The 23086-nt window shown below is 41.7% G+C and overlaps 1 protein-coding gene across 3 annotated transcripts in view; it reads left to right on the top strand.

The window, feature by feature from the left end:
• Positions 1-1139: 1139 nt before the first annotated feature.
• Positions 1140-23086, top strand: part of TBC1D8 (TBC1 domain family member 8) — a 48574-nt gene continuing 26627 nt past the window's right edge. Inside the window, exons 1-4 of one of the 3 annotated variants that reach the window (XM_048325765.1) lie at positions 1140-1376; positions 15079-15234; positions 19060-19178; positions 20515-20743. In XM_048325765.1, the coding sequence (XP_048181722.1) occupies positions 1250-1376; positions 15079-15234; positions 19060-19178; positions 20515-20743 (631 nt within the window). In that variant the 5' untranslated portion in view covers positions 1140-1249. Of the gene's footprint in view, positions 1377-15078; positions 15235-19059; positions 19179-20514; positions 20744-22765; positions 22867-23086 lie in introns of those variants that run through there. The other 2 variants (XM_048325776.1, XM_048325785.1) reach the window with 2 other exon arrangements.

Genomic DNA, 23086 nt, shown 5'->3' with positions numbered 1-23086 from the left:
TACACAACTTGTGTAACAGTAGGCAGAGGTTGGGAAAGTGAAGCTCAGGTCTTTATCTCTAATAAAAATACTTAGAGGGCTCTTTGCTGAAATTTAGGTGACCACAGTGACTGAGGTCTTTAATCTAGAAAAGTGAGGTTTAGCAGCCTGCAAATTGAGTTGTTGTAAAGAAATTCTTTAATATTTGCAGTTAACTGGAAAGGGAATGTAACTGAGAGAAAGTACACTGGTCGCGTTTTAATCACAGGATACTAGAAAGGGTTGTTTTGAGAGGGACCTTAAAGATCTAGTTCCAGCCCCCCTCCCATGGTCAGGGACAGCTATTAGATCAAGCTCAGAGCTCCATCCAACCTGGCCTTGAACACTTGCAGGGATGAGGCATCCACAGCTTCTCTGGGCGACCTGTTCTAGTGTCTCACCACCCTCATTAATGACAATCTGTGTTAATAAAAATGTAAAAGACAGTGTCAGAGGATTAGCAACACAATGTGCTACAGCAGTAACCATTTGTGCAGGTTCACAAACGGTCCTGCCAACAGCTCAACTGCAAGCAGTGACAGATTATTTCTTAAAATGAGAAAAAAACCCGATCCGTAAAATTAAGATTCTGACTTTTCCGTTGCGATACAAGGTTTCAAGCACCGGCCTTTAAACATCAAAGCAAGTAGCTGCGGGCTCACGCTTTAGGCTTAGATCTAGAAGGAAACAGGAAAGCAGAGACGCCTCCCCCCCAAACCTCTCTTCAAGTCCAGGACACCCTTTCCTTCCCGCACTCCTGACGGCTCCGCGGCGGGGACCTGACCCAGCCACTGTAAAATCCACAGCGGGAGCCACCCGGCTGCGGTCCCGGCGGCAGGGCATCCTCCAGGACCCCGGGATACCTCGGAGCCCCAGTGCGCTCTGTGTGGGGCTCGGGGCGCCATCGGACCCCCGAGAGCGAGAACCTGGGCCTCCCCCCTGCTCCCCCTCCCTCCGGCGGGAGCCCCCGGCGTCCCCTCCGTGCCGTACCCCCGACGGTGCGGGTCAGCACGGCCAACCCCGCACAAAGCCCCCGGCTCCGCGGGAAGGGCGGCCCGTGCCCGAGCTCCTCCCTCGGCCCCTCCCCGGCGGCCGGGTCCGCGCCGAGGGAGCCGAAGCCGGCGCCGCGCAGCCCGCGGGGGGCGATGTGACCCGGGCGGCCGGGGTGTGGTGCCGTGCGGGGCAGGCGGGCTCAGAGGGGGGAGAGAGCGGGACTTCGAGCCGGGGGAAGATGTGGCTGAAGCCCGAGGAGGTGCTGCTGAAGAACGCCCTCAAGCTGTGGGTCACGCAGAAGAGCAGCGGCTACTTCATCCTGCAGCGGCGTCGGGGCCACGGAGACGGCGGCGGCCGCTTCACGGGTACCTGGTGGCGCGGGGGTTCGGCGGAGCGCCGGGCCAGGCCGGGCCGGACCGGGCCGGGTGGCGGATCCCCCCCTGCCTCTGCCCCACGGGAGCTTGGCCGCGCCGCCGGTCGGGCTGGGGGAGGCGGGAGCGGCCTCTTTGTTCGGCCCGTGTACGGGTGGCCCGGCTCGGCGACAGCGCGGGGCGCCGCGGGTCCCCGCCGCGGGCGGTGCGGAGGCGGCCGCGGGCCGGGCGGTGGGGGCCGCCCCGGCTCCCCGCGAGTTGCCTGGGGAGCAGCTTCGCGTTTCTGTAGCCTTGAGCACCGCTGAAGCCACTTTTATTGTTACTTCCCCGCGCTCCCCTCCTGATGGGTTTCTCAGCGTGACTAAGGGCGGGCGCGGAGCCCGTCAGGAGGTGCGGAGCCGGTGCCCGTGGCCGGAGGATGCAGCTGGGGAGAGCCGCCGGGGGCTGCAGCCCGCGGGTCGCGGCGGAGGTCCCTGCGGCCGGCGGTGAGAGGTGGAGGGATGCCGGGGCACACAGTGGGATGTGCTACCCGTGCCCCCTCCGGAACCGGCCGCGACCTGCGGCTCGCCTCCCCTTTCTACAACGAGAGCTATATAAATACATGTAGGATTCCTGGCTTTTGGATGATACAAGACGTTACGGGGAGGGGGTTAAATCAATGTTGTGGAAAAGTGCATTCTGTCTTATTTTTTGCATTAATTACACTGCGGGTTATGGTGGCTGTAGATCCGGCACGTTATATCCATGTGGCACTCCAGATACGAGTAGTGAAGGATATATACACGGAGAAGGATCACGCTGTACCCTCGCAACAGTGTGGATCCGTGAATAACTCCAGCGAGAAGGATATGTTAGGCTGCGCTGACGTTGTAGCATAGGGAATTTGGGCCAAACTTTTGGTTCAAAGGCAGCAGCAATTGAATTCAAGTATACAATGCTTTGGAGAATTAATATAGTTTAATAATGTAGTTCTTACTTAAAAGCAAACGAGGCTGTTTTGAATATTATAAAGTGAGAATTTTTAATGGTAACTTACATATTTGAAAGGATGGTTAGATATTTTCAAAATCAATGTATTTTCTATGCAGTTTAAGAAGCTGCATTACCACGTTTGCTATTTATTTTATTAAAACCTTTTTTTCCTGAACTATTGACCTTGCCATTTGATAATACTGCTTTCTACATTGTTGCTCTTTTTTTTTTTTTTTTTTTTTTTTTGGTAAAATCAGAGCTTATCCTACCTGTCCATAAAGTGCACAAAACTGAACTGTGGCTTGGTAGATCGCATGCTATCAGTGTATCACTAATGAAATGGAAGTTTCACTCCTTTGTGGCAGTAAAGACGATGCAGATTAATTTTCAGAGTTAAAAATAGCCGTTTACAGCTGCTTGATTTGGGTCCAGGACAATCATGAGGTTCAGTTTCACAAATGTTAATGCCTCATGCCTGAGCTTTTCACTACATAAATTTGCAAGTTTAAACCAAACAAACTGCTTTTCTCTCTGGTTAAATTTCAGGTGAATCATTTTGCTGAATCTACAGTGCACAGGCTTGCTCAAATTTTTCTTGGCTGGCAAAGGAAAGCCACTCCTGTCTCGCACATTTTCCAAGGGAACTGTAGATTCTGACAGCCTCTGAAGCCATTTGGAAACGTTTGTATTTAAAAGGGCTTAGAAATTTGAGTCCTAAAACCAGAAATGCAAGAGTTAAGGAGCACTAAGCTGGGGTTAGATGGATAGTGTAATTTTTTTTCAGCGTTTTTACTTGCAATGAAGGAAATGGAGATGGATACTGAGAAACAGCGAAGCTTTGCTGGTAACTGTTTGCTTTCAGTGCAAATCTTACCTTCTGATTCTTGCTTTACATGACTACAGAGACACTTAATTAGTACCTGTCTTTTCCAAACTGGTGGAAGGGCAGAAAGCTCTGCCATATTTCAGAGTATGGTCTACCAAGTGGTAAAGCCAAAAGTTAGAAGTTTTTGTTAGTTCTAGTGGGGAAGCAAAGCTTAAGTGAGAACAATATCCATATCTGTTTTCCCTTTAATACCTTGATCCCTGGCCAATTGCAGTTACTCTTTATAAAAAAGAAGTTTAAAAGATGTGAAGATCCTGTACGTGAAAGCGGGTGCCACAATGGAAGAGAATCTCACTGCTCCTCCAGGGAGGAGGAGGCTGTGTGTCCTCAGGCTGTGTTAGACCCATGTGGGATCAGCAGAACAAAACTCCCAGAAGATGAGGTTTCACACGAGTGTAGATGGGCAGTGGACCACCCGTGAGGTAATTTGCTTTCACCAGGGTGGAAAGGGTGTGATGGCTGAGTTGCCCTTGTGCGTGTTGCCACAACATGGTATTTGCTCTGAACCTGTGTGAGGACATATGGTTTATGGCCCAATTCTCATATTTGCCTGTCTTTCTTTCTTCTAGGATAATTCTTTCTCCTTACCAGGGCATTTTAGCTATTAGGTAAGAGTAAGTTAGCACAGCTGGAGGGTGTATTTTATGTGGATTTAATTCCTGAAGAATGGACTAAACATGATTGCTTGCACAAAAGCACTTTTTTTCATATCTGTGTTTCTTTGTGTACTGTGTTTTTGTCAGATGCTGAGCAGATGTTTGTAAGTGAGAGACTATTTCCTACTGCTACTTAATTTGTGTCCTAGGGCAGTTCCCAAATGCACACTGGGCTTGGAAGCAGAGGGTACAAACAGTGATGGGGGTTGTATTTAACTCTTCATTACCTGACCAGCCTCATTCTGGTTTCTTCCTTAGGGATATGCTTTTTCAAGTAAATGTTTAACTTGCCACTTTACCTGGATCTCTACTTGACAGCTCTGCTGGATCAGAGGCTTAATAAGAAAACTGGAAATGTTTAGAAATACTTTAAAAATCTGGATTATAATTTTTTAATTAAAAACTAATTTTAAGTTATAGATTGAAAAAAAATTGTTTAGCTTATTGATTTATGTTGATTCTTTGGTTATGTTTCCTTTGCCTAATTGGAGAGCCCTTTAGCAATCCCTACAGAAAAGGCCTGTGATATAGCCATGATTAACAGGTCAAAGTTAGTTGGATTTCATACTTGCCAGTGTCTTTGGTTCTGAGGTTACATATTAATGATAAGCTTCATCAGTAGTCAGTAGTCAGATGTCAGTAGTCAAAAATACTGTCAAATGCCTTCTGGTAAATACTGCAGGATGGTTTAGCCTTTAAGTGAATCACTACTTCAATTTTTATTAAGGGATGTTGAAGCCTTCATGCACTTTCCTCTTTGATTAGTTTTCTGCATTTTGACAGCAAACCTGCTTGTTCTGGGATGCACTGGGAAGGATTTCATCATGAGTGCTGGACTGAGAGTAGTCTTTCACTCTTCCCAAGCAGCTAGAGTTGCAGTTTTTGTTTATACAGTACTTCACATTGCACACTCCTAGCATATAAAAACCCACTTAGCAACACTTGTGAATCTTTCCTTTTATAAATATGGTTAAGTAAGACCTTAAAATGAACTCTTGTTTCAAGCAACTTTTTGTCTGGTTGAGATACAGTGCTTTTTAACTTCTTGCTTGAAGTAGATCAATAAAAGATTATGGTTTTTTCCTGTTTTACCCATGTTTTTAATTTAGCTATGATATTTTCCCCTACTATTCTTCCAGCCTCCATTTTCAGTTCAGGGCACTTTCCAAGCTGGATATAGTTTTGTGTTGTTTGCAACTTGCAGAGGACAAACATTTTGAAAGGAAAATAATTTCTTTTTCAGCGCTTATAAAGCTTTATGGTTCACAACTTTTAAATGTAAGATAACACACTGGCAGAAAAAAACATCTTCTGTATATGAATCTAAGCCTTATTATTACTTTAATAAAAATAAATGTGGTAGGTGTGATAAATACATTTCCAAGTTCGATTTTAGGGTTTTAATTTTTCCTTTTAAATAAAATTCCTGCAGGGCAATAGCTTTTGAACTCATGTACAGAGTACCTCTTGGTTGTGAGCAGAGAACTGACTAGTTGTGTAATAAGACCTTTCTTCCTTATTTTTCCTTTGCTTGGATGTTAGTTTTTTTAAGCATACAGAGAAATGGTTCTTGATAAGCTCTGGAAATTTTTCCTGGAAATTAAAAATGAAAAGATCTTTTGCTGCTCTTTCAAACTCTACCATTCAAGCAGCCCTGTAATTATTGTCAATACCTCAGCTTTTAGTGGCCCTGCGCATCTCCGAAGGTCTGAAGTAAATAATTTCATAAGGGAGTCTATTTCTGGGAAAGGCAGGAAGAGGACCACAGTGGTTGAGGATTCCTGCAACTCAGATGGGGAATTCATCTAGGTTGCCCCTCTTCATTACATTGTAGCAGAAGAGGTTCCAAAATACCTGAAGACTTGGATTTTTACTAGGGAATGCAAATGAGAATCCCCATAGTCTTCTTTACTTTCTGGAGGGGCAAAAGGCAAAATGAGTAGCACATTCATAGAACCATATTAAAAGATCTGCCCCAATACAGTCTTCAAAACAGCTTGCTTTTTTGTCATAAGATATGTTCAGGATACCAAAATAAGTTAGACTCAATCTGAGCGCTAATGAAAAAAACCCAAACCCAACAGAATACTTTCATTTTAAATGGAGCAGTCTGAGGAGAGGAAGATGTTATATCTTTTCCAATATTGATGTTAATAAAGGATATTGGCAATGATCACTGTCAGTATTCATGGTTTTGTTTCTTTTAGGCACAGCTTTCTGAAGCCTTGCACAGGAGGAGAAATGTGCATACTTTATTGAAAGCTTGGACTCTCGTCAAAGCATTATCTAGCCTTGCCCACAACTGGAATTCAGATTGGCAGGTTTTTTCCCCTTTTTAATCTCTTTATTTCACTGTAACTTTTTTTTTTTAAGAGAATGCATATTTACAAGCTCTTTCCCAAGAGGATGGCTTCTCCGTTACAGTGTTTGGCCAGGAGGCATGAGTTGGAAGGAAGGATAGGAGCAGGGTGCCAAGCTACTACCTGCAAAGTCAGGCACCCCAGTTTGTGACCTCTGAGCCCCCTGAGCTGTGTGTGCTGCTCTGGCCGCCTCTGCTTGCCTTTCTGGGGTGAGTTTCCTAACCACCACTGTGGTGCTGAGATGGCTAAGGTGAAATGCAGGTGCTTGTGTTGAAATGTTACAGTGCTAATATTAATGGTGAGGAAGTACCCATGCTTGGAAAGGAGGGGTTGGTTGTGTCTGCGTAGGACTGACCACCACCTAGTGCAAGACTAATCCAGTAAACAGCTACAGTGGCTTTTTATTTCCATGCTGTGGAGGCCAAATGGCACAGAAAAAGGCAGGAAAATCCTAGAATGATTTGAGCTGGAGGGACCTTAAAGATCATCTAGTTCCAACCCCCCTGCCATGGACAGGAACTGCTCCCACTAGACCAGGTTGCTGGGAGTCCCATCCAGCCTGGCCTTCAACACTTCCAGGATAGAGCATCCACAATTTCTCTAGGTGACCTGTTTCAGTGTCCCACCACCCTCACAGGAAAAAATGTCTTCCCTATAAAACAAATGAGCATGTCTGTGGTGACAGAGTTAATTTAGCACTGATTTGGTCTATTCAGCATTATTTACAGCACCCACCAAAAAAGAGAGACTTTTTATACTGCCCCAAGTAGTGCTGCATGTCTGAATAATTTACAGGGCTGCAGCAGCAGCTTGTATATCCCACCTTCTTGTCCATTTTCAGGTGGAAAACACTTTCAGGTATTTGTACTTGTAACATGAGAACCAAAGCATTTGTCTCAGCGGCCTTCAGGGCTATAAAAATAGGCTTGGCTTGAACTGGACTGATGGCAGAGGACTGAGATAAGCAGCTGTGAGTGCTTTGCCATGGCAGCATGCCCACCTGGGGAGACAGCCCGTGGGGAAGCAGTGCTGGGGAGAAATAATCGGTGCTCCAGGGTGGGGACGCCATTTCCACCATTACAAGAGAGACAGCACATAATTCATCTCACTTCTTCCTCCTGTGTGGTCTTTTCCTCTGCATGTGGTGGTCTGACACAAGCACTCAGCATCACATCCAGGGATATGGGAGTCATGGGGACCGTGGGACACCCACCATCATAGTGAAATGCCTGAACTCCCCACATTTCTGATGTCCACCTTCTCCAGAGCACTGGGACCTAGGCATAACAATTAAGTAATTTATTACAATTTGTTTCTGCATACCAGATTGAAAAAAGTCCCAATTCAACAGAAACCAATTTTCCCGATGGTAGTGTTTGATCTGGCAAGGTCTGCGCTGGAAGTAATGTAAGGGCTTGGATGTTGGGTATTTTCCTGGGTGAATAAACACTTGGAGCATTAGGTCTGTATGCTGAAATCTAATGTTGCCTGTGCTTATCTTTGAGTGTGGTGAGCCCTTATCGTTTCAAAGGAAACAGAGCCTTCCTACAGCCGTTGGAGGAGACCTCCTTCATCCTTTTTCTTATGTACTTACCCAAATAAGTTTCGAGACTCTTTTTTCTGGTGGTAGAAATGTAATAAATACTTTCTAATAGGTACTGTATTGTATCAAAACCTGTTTATGTAATTTTGCAAAATTCAACAAAGTGTGGTTGCATTTAGCCATTGTCATTAGCGGCCTTGCATAACTGATGGTGTTTATTATCCATCAAAAACATGGATTTTAGGGTGGCCTGAGTGAAAGTAACAACCTGCTAAACATCTGAACTTTGAACTTTTAGAGAAATCAAATCAGGATGATATGAAAGATATGGAGATGTCCCCAAACATTTATGCTGGGGGCCACCACTGGCCCCCAGTAGCTTCATGGCCAGTGCCCTGGGCTGTATCCTACTTTGGTGCAGCTCAAAAGCTTCCACCTTAGCCTGTAATGCCCAGGGGATGGCACTCTCTAGGTGGGCTGTAAGAGGTGAGATAGAGGCTGCAGTGGTCCTCATTGCATCTCAGCCCTTGGGTTTGTAGTCACAAGTTAGGGCTCCTATGTGGTGGGGTGGTTGAGGCCTGATAGGAATCAGCTTCATAATCCCCCCATCCCTCTCTCAGCAAGGACATTGGTCCTAGAGAGAGCTTCTGAGATGCCTTGCAGAGCTAGGCAAGCAATCCATGCTATTTGGTGCTGTCCCAGGAGTGCCCTTTTGTCAGGCTGAGCTTATCCTGGCTGGTGTGAAAAGCAGCTTTCTGTTTCAGCTGGAGCACAGGGACGGATGGCAGGGGGTACGGAACGGGTACATCCACGTGTCTCTTCCTGTGTTCTGCCTGGTGGTGGGCTGTTCCTTCAGCCAGTTTGCTTGCCTCCTCTAGCCTGGCTAATTGCTGCCCACCATGGCTCTTGTGAGACTCTAATTGTTTGCAAATCACTGCGGGATGGAGGAAGCTATTTGGAGAAGTGTAATTAGGATTCACGGTATGAAGTGCTTGCTTCTCTGCCTTAAAGAGCCAAGATTAATTCTGCTTTATTGGAAGCTGTTAGTTCAATTTCACTGTCCTTAAAAAGAAAAGAACTCTTTATTTTTATGATCATCCGAATTGTTTGATTTGTTCTTTTCTCCCAGTTCATGTGCCTAAACAGCTTAGAGTGATTCTTGCAGGTATCAACTTTCCTTCTAAAATTGCAGCCACTGGGAAGCAACCTGTGCTGTTAGCTCCTTCCACTTCTGAAAAGAGGTTTCTCCTTTCTGGTGAAGTACAGCTTTTTTCAGACAACTGGGCTTATTTTTCTTTCTGCCCCCAGCTTTCTCTGGTGGAGCAGATGTAGCAAGCTGCAGTGAGCTCCTAAGGATGAATTCAAAGGCATGCTTTTCACTTCATGGTTTTGCACTGGAGCCATGCTGGTCTGTGACTGTAATTGTAAATACCTCAATTTGGTGGTTTTGTCTTACAAAAATAACCGAGTCTGATAAAAAAAAAAAAAAGAGGGTATGAGTACTTAAAACATGGCTTTGGCATGATATGTTTGAGTGTAGCCACCAGGTGCTCTTTTCCACGTCCCTTCAGAACAGCCTCTGCAGTCCCTAGAGACCGTGTGGTGCCATCGCTTTCTTGTCTTTGAAAGTGCCAGGTGCCTGCAGCCGAGAGAAGCCTCAGCTTTGGAGTCGCTGAGCATCTTGGCAATCTGGTTTGGGTCCTTGTATGGTAGTGGGCCTCTGCCTGTTTTCTTGGAATGGCTAGATTTGGCAGATACTCGTAAGTCAGGTGTTGTACATCTGTCCCGCTGAGCTGCTCCCGGGTGCAGTGGAAATCTCAAGTATTTTTTTTTTTCAAAGTAGACTTAGGAGAAGTGGAAGGACAATTTTCTCTCTGCTTCAAACTTCTGCAGCAGTCAGTTTGTTTATACAGTGACTAAAGGTGTTCCCCAGGATACTGGAGATGCAGGCTGGACTCTGTCTTTGTCATCCCTTTGACTTTGGCAGAGAGGGTGTAGGTTCTTGATTTGGGAGATTCAGGGCTGTGTGGGAAGAGGTGCCTCTGTGTGTGCATCTGACCTGCTGCTCCCCAGATTTTAAGAGTGCCATCAGAATTTCTTACCGACTCATTGCTAGGTGCTACATGTAATTGCTTCTTTGAACAACATTGGCTTTCATTCCCTACTTTGTAATGGATGTATGAGTTCATGTTAAACAAAAGATCCTGGCTGTGGTGACTAAATGTCTTACTTAAAAACCAAATAGAACTGAAAGGGTAACAAAACTGAGTGTTGTGACGCTGAAGGCTTCCTTGTCACTTAGATTTAATTCTCCTTTTTTTTCCTTCCTTCTCCCCCTTCCTCTCCCCTCCCTTCCCCTCGCCAAAAAAAAAAAAAAAAAAAAAAAAAAAAAAAAAAAAAAAAGCAGTGGCAGCTTTGGGGCCTTTTCCCTTTTTGTTTTAGTTCTTTTTGGTTTTTTGGGAGGGTTTTATTAATTTACTAGTCCCAGACTCCTAAGTGATCAATCCAAGTCCCTCTGCCTTGCAGCATGGTTTAACTGCTGAAGTGACCAGCCCATTTATGGGAAGGCATTTAGTAGCTCTCAAAAATTTCCCTTTAAGACCTTTAAAATATGATGGAGGTAAATAGAAATCATCTTGCTGTATGTAGAGGGTGTCTTGCAGTGCCTCTTGAATATTGTCATAAAAGATGGAAATAACAGATAGTTTTTCAGTTTGAGTTTCTAGCTTGAGTTCAGCTTTACTCGCCCTCTGCCCCGTGTCTTGTAAGTTTAAAACAATTCTTGAAATCCTATGTGGATGATTAACAGGGATTCAGGAAAGGACCCTGCATTCTTTAGTTTGAAAGATATGGAATGTTCAGTAGAAGTTGGTGTTAGGTTAACTTAGTGTAAACATGTTCCTTTTCCTAGATTAGTTATGAGCATGACACAAGATAAGTTGTAATGGGATCCTTTATCTCTCTGTGGGGGTATGAGAAACCATATCTAAAAAGATGAAGAGTAGTACACTTTTGATAGTTCATTTGAGAACCTGATCCTTATAGAAATATCCTTGATTAATTTTTTTGATTGTATGTGTGTGAAGAAATGCTCAACAGATTCATGATGTCCTGTTTATGTTCTATTTGGTTACAGGTTGACCTCTGTAAAGGGGAGACAGTCCCTACCAGCTGTAGAATTTGAAATTGTTTCTTTCTAATTTATATACTTCAATTTATTTCTTGTATTGTATCCATAGTATGCACATACATTTGATACAAACAGATGTGCAACTGGAAGTACAACAGGCTTATTTTGGAGGTATCCAGTTTTCTTTATTCCAGCAACAAAATACGCACAAAAGTAGATGTTTCAGTGAAATAAAATCTACCAAGTAAAGCATGGGATTCGTAGTTGGTTTTCCAGATACGTTGTATAAATTTACTTCTGAAAAATACGGATAGATGTTGCCTCTATCTGAAATCCAGTTTCCAGCTAAAATGATCAGATTTTTTGAAGAGAAGCATATAATTTCAGTAGAAAAGTGCCTTTGCACTTCTCCTATTTTCTTCTCCATATATGTCAAAAATATGCATATTACACCAGACATTTGCATGTGAATTTTAGCCTAAAAATATTCTTTCTGCATGAAGAAACTTGTACCTTCTGAGGAACTTGCAGTGTTTTGTCAGTGGTGTTTTGTGGAAGGCTTTGTAAACCCATGTCTGCAGCTTTCCATAGTACAGTTACTGTATGATTCATTTCTTTCCCTGAAATATTTCTGACCTCTTGGGAGGTCAAAAAACAGACAAGAAGTTGGTGAAGTGGCTCATTAAAGGGGAAGAGCTACTCTGAATTATAAGTTCCTCCCAAAAATCTTGTCCCATATAGGGTAAAAAAATTAAAAAAAAAAGGAGTTTTAGGAAGAAAACCAGGGTAGCAGTTCTCTTTTCCTCCTCTGCTTCTGTTTCCTTTTCATTTTTTCCTGTCCTGTAGTAGAAAAGGTTTCACTGTTGTCTGTGATGTGGAAGAGGTCTGTATCACCCTGACTGAAGGCAAGTTGATGCATCAATATGTGAGCCCGATGCTCTTAATGTAATTTATCTTGCAAGCCAGATACCCTTTTGTTTTTTAAACAGATTCCATTTTATAAGAGACCCTTCCATGGAACCAGCTGTTTGGACATACTGTGAGAAAGGTGTTTGCTCACAAGCTGGGTATTTTTCAAAGCATATTTCAGAATCAGTGTACTGTTGTTTGTTTCTTCATTCAGGAGTTTTTTGGTTGATTGTTTTTCAGTGTTATGATGCAAAAGTTACTCCGAATGAATTATGAGGCAACTTACGCTGGAAAAATTTTGTGTCTAGTTTTTGTAATTTTCTTGCTACTACAGTGTCAACTAAATTATCATATTAGGCCAGGGTGCATATATTAGTGTTGAATCCTTTTCATGCTTCTGCAAATGCACTCTTAATCTTTTTTCCCCATTCTCTACCTCTCTCAGTCTCTCATCTGAAGAATAAAGGAGCCGCAAACATGGGGATGGCACCCACTCTTTTTGCTTGCTCAACTTGAGCAGTACTTGCTCTTATTTTCCTTTGCTGCCCTTATGTCCCCTCTACAGCAACGCCACCGCATCCCCTCCTGGCAGAGGTGGGACAGGACAGGGCTCCCTGTCAGCCACAGCGGTGGCTTAGAGTGATTTATGTATGGGGTTGCTGTGCCTTTGCAAAGCTCTTGTAGGGGGGCCGGGCCACCTGGGCTTTATTCTGGCAGGTATCCTGATGGCCACACTCTTTTTTCTTCTCTTTGCATATTAGTTCTGACTCCTCTTGTCATCCTGAGTTAATATTTTGTCTATGGGTAGTTTAGACAAGGGAGGTGATTATTTCTTCGTACAGTTGAAGGAGGAATGGGTTTCTTTTTAATTGTTTGTAAGCAAAATGGAAATTGTAAGCAGAAGTAAACAGTGAGAAGAGGAATTGGGTTTTCTGGTCTGGTATTCAGTAAGAGAAAAAGGAATTAATTTTGCATAGGCTAAGAAGTAAAGCAAAACTTTGCAGCTACTTCTGTGTTTTCATGTGTTTTTTCATGGGTTCTGAGAGAAAAAAAGCTATTTCACAAATCAGATGTTCATTAAGCATTCTCTAGGGATTTTGGTAGCACTTGCTTTTAGTTGACTTTTTTCCATGACTTTAGTGAAATGAAAAAGAAATCTTTCTCCTAGGTCTATCATCAGGGGAAAACATGCACAGCACAGAAATTTCTTCTTCTCTTTCTTTCCTGTGGTGTCTCAATTCTTCTGAAATTTGAAAGTTAAACCCTATTTTTGTGCTCTGCATCATTTGATGCTCTCTTACTGGCTTTAATCCAACTGTTTTGAAGACTGCACACTAAAGTTGGTGCTCTGTTTTCTGTGAGCTCAGCTAATTTGCTACATTTTATACTAGGATGAGTTTTTATGCTTTTTTCTTGTCGTTATAGGAGAACATTTAGCAATTTCAGATATTGTACGTATCTTCAGTCTTTAAATTCAGATCTCCATTTTAAATAGATGGGTGTAATATCTGGTCACATATTTAAGTGAGAAGCAAACTGCTGTTGAAGAATATTTCACCATACAGTTTTAAGACATATTGTGTCCAACTTCTGCTTGGCTTTGAAAGCATCATCGATGGCATGTGTGTATGCAAGGAGGAAGTACTTAAAGTAATTTTCTTTGCTCCCAGAAGGTTATTGATGCTGTTCCATGTGAGCTTCTTACAGCTTCTAGACCAGAAAGTGGTTGAAATGCTGTTTGGTTGTGTTATACTCAAATTAATTAGCTGTCATTTGTTATCCAAGTGAGAAGGCAATTAGGATGAAGACTTGGTAGGTCTCCATTATTTCCATTAATCGCTTAGGTGATGGACTGGAGAATGCCATATTTGAAACAGCATGTGGTGCCAAGGGCTAGCAAACCTTTTGGAGATGGAGTTTAGTTCCTTTTTTGTTGGGTTAATGGTGTAGGAAAAAAAATACAACAGGTTGAAAAAGTTACATGTGCACAGGGAAAAAGAAGCATTGCAGAAAACTTCCTAGATACTCTAGTGATACAAACAAACATGGTAAAGCTGTTCCTCACTCTGCCATCCCTCTCCTTAGGAGATTTATCTCTGCAGGATGCACAGGACAACTGAATATAAAGCTGCTCTGAATTGCTATTTGTAAGCATCATAAACCAATTCTGAGTTACTTTAATATGTCAGCTTGCAAATCATGGCATTCGGATAACTTTGTCATGGATAGCTTGGTTTTGCCTGCTCAGGGGAATGGGTAGCAAGAAACTCCAGCAGCTCCAGGTGTCCTCCAGAATGGAAAGTCTTTTTTGGGGTCAGCAATTGCTCCAGCTGTTCAAAATGACTTTTTCTGTATTGAAATCAAGTGCTGATTTACAGTGGGATACTGCTGCAAGCTTTCTTGGATACAGGAGTCTGTATGCAAGATACAGGAGGTGATCTTCCTTTCTGCTTGTGGCTGAGACTTCAGTAGCAGTGAGCATCAGGTCCACTTTAGAGTGTCATGCTTAAAGATAAGCTGGAGAGATTCCAATGTGAGTTCAAGAACAATGAGCTGTTTGGAAAACACAACCCACAAGGATGAGGTGATTTGGGTTTCTTTAGAAAAAGAGAAATCATTAAAGGGTGGGAAACCGTGATGTTACTTTTTCATTATGTTGAGCATTAACATAAGAAGTGCCTGTGGCCAATTACTCTCCGTGTTCCAGGGAGCAAGATTAATTTCCAGCAAGAAAGTTTAAGATTGTGGTAGTTGGCCTGTTTGTTTGCGGTAGGGTTTGTTTTATTTTTTTGGGGGTTTTTTTTGGTAATGAAAGTAATTTCACTTAATGAAAATAGTGGAAGAGGCTACCTGGGGAAGCTGTTGCATCTTGGTTGTGGCAGGTTTTGAAAAACAGGTTAGACAAACACCACTGACAGCATAGGTGTATTTATCCAAATTCAGAGTGGGACTGGAACAGTAACTTTTTAAGATGCCCTCAGGTCTTTCCACTTCAGTTCTGTGGTTGTGTACATATATATGAGGCAAAACCAGAAACACAGAGAATTCTATATGCTTTTGATCTTCTAATCTGGTTTGCCTTTTGCATTCTGAGCACCTGTAAATCATAGCATAAAACTGGGGAAGGATCATTATCGTTACGTTCTGTATTTTAATTTTATGGCTTTAAATGTGAAACAACTTGCAGGCTACAGAAGTGAAAACTGGATTAATCCTCTTTTCCCCCATTTTTCTTTGCAGGTCGCTTGGTTGGTGCCTTGGATGCCGTGTTAGACTCTAATGCACGCGTTGCTCCATTTCGAATTTTACTCCAAGTTCCAGGCTCACAGGTTTACTCTGCCATTGCATGTGGTGAGTTATTGAATGGATCAGAAGTTTACTGGGCCATAGCTATTGGTGAGTCACAGATGGAAAACCCCAAACCTATTCTGAGCATGGTCAGTGTCTGCATGTCCAGGAAGCTCAAGGTAACCCCAGCTAGTTGTGTGTGTGTGTAAAGCTTATTTAATAACCAAATTAACCTCTGGTTAAAATCACAGATTAGGAAAAAGTGTTACCTAGGAACACTGAGTTTCTATGGAAAACTTGTTTAGCTGAGGGTGGTTTGCTGAGTTAATTTTCTCTGTTGCAAAGTAGTGTGGTTCTGTTCATATGCATCTTTTCCTACAGTAGTAGTAGTCCCTTACAGCAAGAAGCTACTTAGTCTAGGCTTTCGCCAGCCTAGTCTTTCACTTGCTTACTGTGAAATGTCTTTGCGCACTTTGCTATAATAAAATATAACTGGAACACTTGGAAGATTTAGGAGGTAAAGTTGTCTGAGAGCAGGGGAATGTCAAATACCTGATCTGTTATGCACTAATCCCTTTTGCAGTGTTTCTGCAACTTCTGAAGGTCAAGCTCATCTTCAGTAAAGTGTTATTGACATAAATTGCAGCAACCTTGCCATGACCCAGTAAAGGCCATCTGAATGTTCCATTCATCCCATTGTTGCTTGGCCAGTGTGCAGGGCTGTTCTTACCCCTTCTGCTCCCATCTAAATAATCCTGCATTGAAATTTACAGCAGTTTTTCTTTGGGAATGGTTCAAAGCTGCGACTGGGGAGCATTAGGAAACATCTCTGTAATGAGAGGGTGGCCAAACCCTGGAACAGGATTCCTTCTGAGAGGTGGTTGATGTCCTACCAAACCTGCCAGTGTTTAAGAGGCGTTTGGACAATGTCCTTAATAACTTCAGCTTTTTGTCAGTCCTGAAGTGGTCAGGTGGTTGGACTAGACTATTCCCAGGATTTCAAGGAAAACAAGGATGGCTTCTTGAAATGCATCAATAACGAAAGGAAAACAAAGGATAATGTGGCCCTGTTACTAGATGAATAGATTACCCAGAGAGGTTGTGGTGTCTCCCTAACTGGGGACATTCAAGAACCATCTGCACACGGAATTTGGTTTTGTTTTTTCTATTTTTTTTTTTTTTGTAAAGGAACTACAAATGACAAACTTGCCTGGTTGGAATGGCTAAGGATTTTGCTGAGACAAACTTACACAGTTAATGTTTTCTAAAATTCTCTTTGGCTCTTCTGAATGGATGCTCATCCCGGAGAAAATGAGATTTATAGTAACAGAGCGGAAAGCAGAGGGGTCTGTTTTGTGTGCTGCGTGGGTAGAACATACACATTTGCCAGAGCTGCACAGAAATAAAGAACCATGGCAGAAGAATCTGTTTGTGAATAATATTGCTGCTGTGAAACCCTGACGTGAGTGTCTAGGGGAGAGCTGGCAATAGGAGTCAGAGGAGCGTCACCCCAACCCCTTCTTGGGAAGCTGGAGAAGGACATTCCTCGCGAAGAAGTGGCCATCACTGCTCACCCAGCTCTGCCCTGTCTGAGAGAGGCATTTCATGCAAACACAGTGTTAGGAGTCTCTTCCTGGCTTTGGAAGGAGCAGTTAGTCAAATTAAAGTTCTGCTGCTGTATAGCGAGGGCAAGGAGCAGCTCCAGGAGCTCCTTCCAGTCTCCCAGTGTAACTCCATTGTGGATAGCCATCGTGTCATTAGGCAGTTAATTAAAATGACATTTTGCATTGTGTGTTGGCAGTCCTCTGTTCCAGGAGCTGTAGGCTTAAGTGATAATATATTCATAAGGGTCAGATCTGTGTTACAGACATTTGCAAATCTTGGAGGGCTGCTAGGAAGTCTGATCCCTGCACGGCTGTTCTGGCAGAGATATATTAATCCAGGTGGTTAATCATGTTACACCAGTACAGGAAAAAAAAAAAAGGCTAACCTCACCCCTTGTGTAGAGCCACTTAAAATTTTCCTTTCAGAAGGCTCATGGGCAAAACAGAAACTCAAGTCCCAGTCAAGCAAAATAGGTTTTAGAAGAGGGAGAGCAAAGGATTTGGTGAGAAGTGGTTTTAAAGAAAAGATTCTGAGGAATGAGGCAGTGGTTAGACAAAATACTTGGCATGAGCAGATGAAGAAGGTGGGTAAAAGGTGGAATAAAATGCTGTGCAGAATATCAGGACAGGAAGTAGAATAAGGAATGGATAAAAGGAAGAGATTGGCAATGCTTGGGTCAAATCACAGGACAACTTTAAACTACGAAACGGAAATTAGAAATAAAGAAGGGACTCAAAAAGTTGAGTTGGCCTGACCAAATGGAAGGGCCAAAATGATCTTTTGGTATTGGAACAGAATCCCTGGAGGCAGGCAGGATTGCAGGAGCCCCTGTGGGATACAGCTGCTGCCTGGGCTCAGAGCAGTCCTAGCAGTGTGGATGCTACTATGAAAGGGATCTTGCTCACAGCTTATTTCACAACAGGCAGCCTGACAGGTTGCCCATACACTTGGTATCTTTTAGATTGCTCAGAAATAAAATTTCAACTCAGTATTTGCTTTGTGCAGCCATTTCAGTATAAAAATTACTGTATTTCTGGTGTTCTTAAACATTTATATGATTTGTTTTCTTTACCTAAAGGGCTTTTAAGTGTCTCTAATTTTAAGATTTTTTAAGTTTAATTTTAACCTTGATTAATGGTATTTAAGAAGTTCCATTACAAGACTTTCCTGTCAGGGAAGTTAAAGCTTGGAAGGTTTCCCTGCCAGTTGGCATTCTGCATGGAAAACAGAGCAGGGACAAGCGGGAAATCCTTACCTAAATTTATCATTTTTTGTTGTTGTGAGGCAACATGATGCATCACTAATGTACACACAAAACAAATCTTGAGATAATGGGTCTTCTGTTTGGGATAAATTTTATTATTATATTCATGTGTGATTTGTTTGTCTCTTACATACAGCTATTTCTCTTCTTTCTTGCACAAGCAAGGCACTAAGAGAAGCAACTATTACTGTCTTTACTTTTTTACCTATAATGTCTGATTACTGACCAGTAAGGTCTGGAGGGCCCAGATTTTCCCTTGATAGCCCTCTGTGGTGCCCGTCTTGCTATGACTTTTCTATCATCATACCATGCAGAGACAATTCAGTTTCAAGAAGAAAGAACCAAAGCAAATTGATAATGAGTGAAATATTATTTCTGGAGTTAGTGTGAACACATTACATTTAAAGAACCAGCAAATCCCTCAAATCTTTAGAGAAAGAAGCTTTAAAGATTTGAAAAGCTGTATTAGTAAAAGATTTCTGTTTGCTTTATTTCTTCCCCAAACTAGAAATGTGCTCTTGTAAACCCTTTAGGTGTTGCTGAACCAAAATCTTTTTGGGGTACTTTATATAGAGAGCTTTGTATTCCTCTCCAAGGGTGTGCATGTTTGTGTGTGGGGGGGGTTGGGGTGTGTGCATGTGTGTGTTGAGGGAGGGAGAAAGGAAGATCAGGGACTTTCGGGAGCAGGGCATAAATCTAAGGTTTCCAGTGGCCGCTTGTGGAACGTCATGTCAGAATAAGCTGCAGTCTAGCAGCTCAGGATGAAGTTTTGCTGGTTTTTCTGCTTTGACTTTTAATGCAGCATTTGCTGGTTGAGAGCATTCGAGAAGATAAAACTAAAAGCACTAAAACTAATTCTCTGAAACAATGAGGTTTTTGTTTTTCTCTAACTATACTGCTATGAACAAGACCTTTTTGACCTGTTTGCTACTAAGAATTCTGAGGTTGAAAGTTCAGTTTCTCATAATGAATTTATGAAATAGTGCATTTCATTACTTTTTTCCCCTTCCTTTCGATTTTATTTTGTAGGATTAGTTTCAATATACTATTTTTTGCTTTTCTAGGTGCCACTGCAGAGGAAATAAACCAACACTGGGAATGGCTGGAACAAAACTTGCTCCATACTTTGTCTGTGTTTGACAATAAAGAAGATATTGTTAGTTTTGTCAAAGGGAAAGTGAAGGTAAGGAAACTGTCTCACTTTCACCCTCCCCTGCCTGATTACATGTGATTTATTAGAAGAATGTCATGAAGTTGTTGTCATTCATCCTTGGTTTTGACCATCTAAACATTACTGTTTTTCTATGTGGCTCTTGCACCTGATGTGGCCAGCACATGAAGCTGCTGGCTCACCACAGGGTTGGAGAAGTGAGCATCCTTTTGGAAAGTTAAAGAATTTTAAAAGTAAAGGAATTTTGTGACTATAAATCAGATTAAAAATAACAATGGCATGGGGGGAGTAACTTAGAAAGCCTGGTGTCCTGAGCTCTGCTTTTAATGAAATAGATCCTCTAAGAGGAGCTTGGTGATGGCTGGTGGGGGTGTGAGTTCCCTAGTGGCTGCTGTACCTCAGGTCGTGCTACAAGCTTTTCTTTGGTAAGAGTTTTAGTGGGATGCTCTTCTCCCCACAGCCTCTTTTCCAGTTTGGAAATTTTGTGGGAACATAATGCTTTTGGTGAATTCCAGCCTTGCTGCTGTGAGCTCTGTGGGCTCTTAATCTGGGGAAAAAGAGGACAAAAACAAAACTCCACTGTACAAATCATAGTTTTTATCCTGCTTTCTTTTAAAAAAGGCATTTTGTTTTAAGTACACTGAAATACCAAATACAGTTAATGTCTATTGATAACACAGTGACAGCCTGTTACCTAGCACAACACATACTTAAAATTCTTCAGGTTTCATTAGTTAATGTTAAGTCCAGGTTTTGGACCCTTGCACCTGCTGTAGACTTTTGGCATATTAGGACTGCTTGGTAATTGCAAATTATACCGGGTGCTGTAACATAAGGATTATTTGTCTGCATGGTGCAATGCATACTTAACTCCTTTGTTGTAATACCACTGTTAAAAATCTGAAATCTTAATTATATTTATGTAGATGTTCTTGAAACCATGTTTGTAATGGTTCCAAGCATGTCTCAAGTTACTGACACATCTGACTGCATTGCTTCTTCATAGGTAAATAGTACTGGTCAGTATACACAACTTTTACTCTACTTCTGCTCTGTATATACAAAATAAGAGCAATCATAAGCCATAGTGAAAGTGTAGAGATATGGTTCTGGCAGACTCATTGAAAAAACTAAATGTAAAGAAAAGAAGGGAGCTTTGGGAGCTTTCAAAATGTATGAGAGATGCAATCACCAGAGAAATTTCCACATTCGTGAAAATTGCAAATTGACTGTAATTTCTTTGTAAGAAAGGGTTGCATTATTAAAATTTGAATGGGTAGCTTGTAGCAACTTGCCTGAGTGTGAGTCCATAGCTTTATCCTGACATATGGTCTTGTTCCTGACTCAGGCATTGATTGCAGAGGAAACGAGCAGCAAGCTCGCTGAGCAGGAGGAAGACCCCGAGAAGTTCCGAGAAGCCCTGGTGAAATTTGAATCCAGATTTAATTTTCCTGAAGCAGAGAAGTTGATCACCTATTATTCCTGTTGCTGTTGGAAAGGAAAAGTTCCTCGGCAAGGCTGGCTTTATTTGAGCATCAATCATCTCTGTTTTTATTCCTTCTTCCTGGGCAAAGAATGTAAGTGTAAATGTGTAAGAAATCTTATGCTGGGGAGAGATATAAATATAAGTACAGTTAAAAGCAAGAATAGCCAGGATTGTTATAAAAAGCCTAGTTCACCTCTAAAGTTTAGTTTCTGAGTTTTTAGTTGTTCAGGTGAAAAATTGTTTAATTTAGTTTTCACTTCAGCCTTTGTATTTTAATATGAATCCAGTAATAAAAATGACACTGCAAGAGCACACAGACATAGATGTTATCTGGTTTTTCTTTTTTGCGTGGTGAAGCAACCTTAAGATGTAGCAGACCTTCTACAAGTTCTAAAATAGAGACTTTTAGTGCTGAAAATGGTGAATAAGGATGGGTCCCTCCCACAGGCAGGGAAGCAGGGTCACCACATTGCTGTGGGGTGGTAGGGGAAGGGCTGGTGGGGCCAGGGATGCCTGAGTCAAGCTGCTTGCCTGAAGATAGACCAGGAAGCATAAAAGGAATGTGCCCTGGAGAACCAGGTGAAAATTCAGAGCTTTTAAGGAAAAACAACAGCGATCTAGGGTTTGTTTGTGTTTCTGAATAGCAGTGCAGTAAGGTCAGAAGAAGTTTGTCCTAGGGCTTGTTAGACTTTCAGATGGTTCAGCAAGTTCTAAGGATTTGGTTGTGGTGTTCCTCTGCAGAGAAAGAATTGTGTGAATGAAAAGCCTGTTGGAATAGATACTAGAAGGTAAAAATGAAAGTAACAGACATAAAATGGTAAAAATGAATGTAGCCATTTAAACTATAGCATTTCTCTGTTTAGTAAAATTGTGCATAAACCTCTAGCCTTTTAAGGCCTGTTTATCCTGCTGAAACTTAAACGAGGTTAGCAATAGAAACCTATACTGCTGTAAATATAGCAATATTTGTCAGTTACAACAATTAGGAAAACTTTGCTATATTCCGTCTGGATTTAATATTTAGGTATAGCTGTAGGTTTAAAAATGAAGTGCATCTTAAGAAACATAGTAGCTTGTAATTTCTAAGACTGAAAACATACAAAGACATGCTTAGAGCTGGAGGTCCTTTCTTCCCTTATATTATTTCACCCCAATTATTTTGTCATATCAGCAAAAGGTGGAAGAGTTATATTTGAAATGCAGGTAAGTTTGTTTTTCACCATAAAAACAAAACTTGAGTTTTGCTGGGAAGAGTAGAATGGAATTTCTTGGTACATATCAGATATGTGAGCTCTTGTTTAATCTCCTTGTTTTCTGGTTAGTATTAAATAATATCCTTTGTCAATCATTTCTTATTATTATCATTGCAGGTTTTCTCTCATTAAATCTGAGATAGCCAATCTGCCAAAGCACACAAAGCAAAAATGATACTTATTAATGACAGATAACAGAGGAAGGAGGAGGGAGAGAGAAAAACCCTTTATATTGTTCCAAAAATTCTGTTTATGCAATATCACAGATTGTTAAATGATAATGGAAGTACAATATCATGCTGTATTGTTTAAGAAGAGATTTCTTCTCATATATTTAATAATATTTATTTATGAAAATCAAAAAAAAGCCCCAACAAACAATTACATGTTTGCAACTTTTTATTTTGATCATGGAAAATACACTGTTCATTCACCAATGTAGTCAGTTGCATTGCCTGTGTATTCCCATACATTTGCATAGAAATGTGAGAAAACCCCCTGAAATTTCTTTTGGTTAAACAAACTTCCCTAGCTCAGTGGGAAGCAGCATATATGCTGAAATTATTCCCACTTCCTTGATTGTGATGAAGCAGATTACTTCTGTTTCTAGGGTAGTGTTTTGTCATGTTTATGAAATATTTGTGTTACAGGGAGTAATCCAGATTTAATATCGTTCTGGTTGTTACTATTTGAGAAGCCAATGCTGATTACATGCAGAACAAGTGATTCATTGCCTTTGTTTTTTTCAGGTAGCAATCACAAATTAAATCTGGTTAAATCTGGTCTTGAAAATATTGCTAAGGAATCACATTTATTGTATTCTTCAATACTGCACAGAGAAAATCCCAATATATGAGTTGCAATAAAATTAGTTCTCAATTGTGTTTTACCTCTATAAAAATCCCCCCAAACTGTAGAATGAAATCTCTTGATAGGCAAAGTGTTAAGTCTTCTGCTTCTGGTAAGTCTTTTCCCTTTTTCTTGTTTCATTTTGTGTTGAAGTGACCTGGAACGCAATATTAGAACCTATTTTCAACCTCTCATAAAATTAATTTACAGCTTATGTGAATATAAACTCCATGGAAAATTTTTTACAGGACAAGTCCCCTTTTAACTAAGCCTCAAAGTATTTGTAGGATTTCAGAGGCTTACATCATCAGATAACTTGAAACAGTGTGCCA

Source organism: Corvus hawaiiensis, chromosome 2 (genome assembly GCF_020740725.1).
Source record: "Corvus hawaiiensis isolate bCorHaw1 chromosome 2, bCorHaw1.pri.cur, whole genome shotgun sequence".
Taxonomy (NCBI): Eukaryota; Metazoa; Chordata; class Aves; order Passeriformes; family Corvidae; genus Corvus; species Corvus hawaiiensis.
This window is presented reverse-complemented; position numbering and strand designations above follow the sequence as displayed.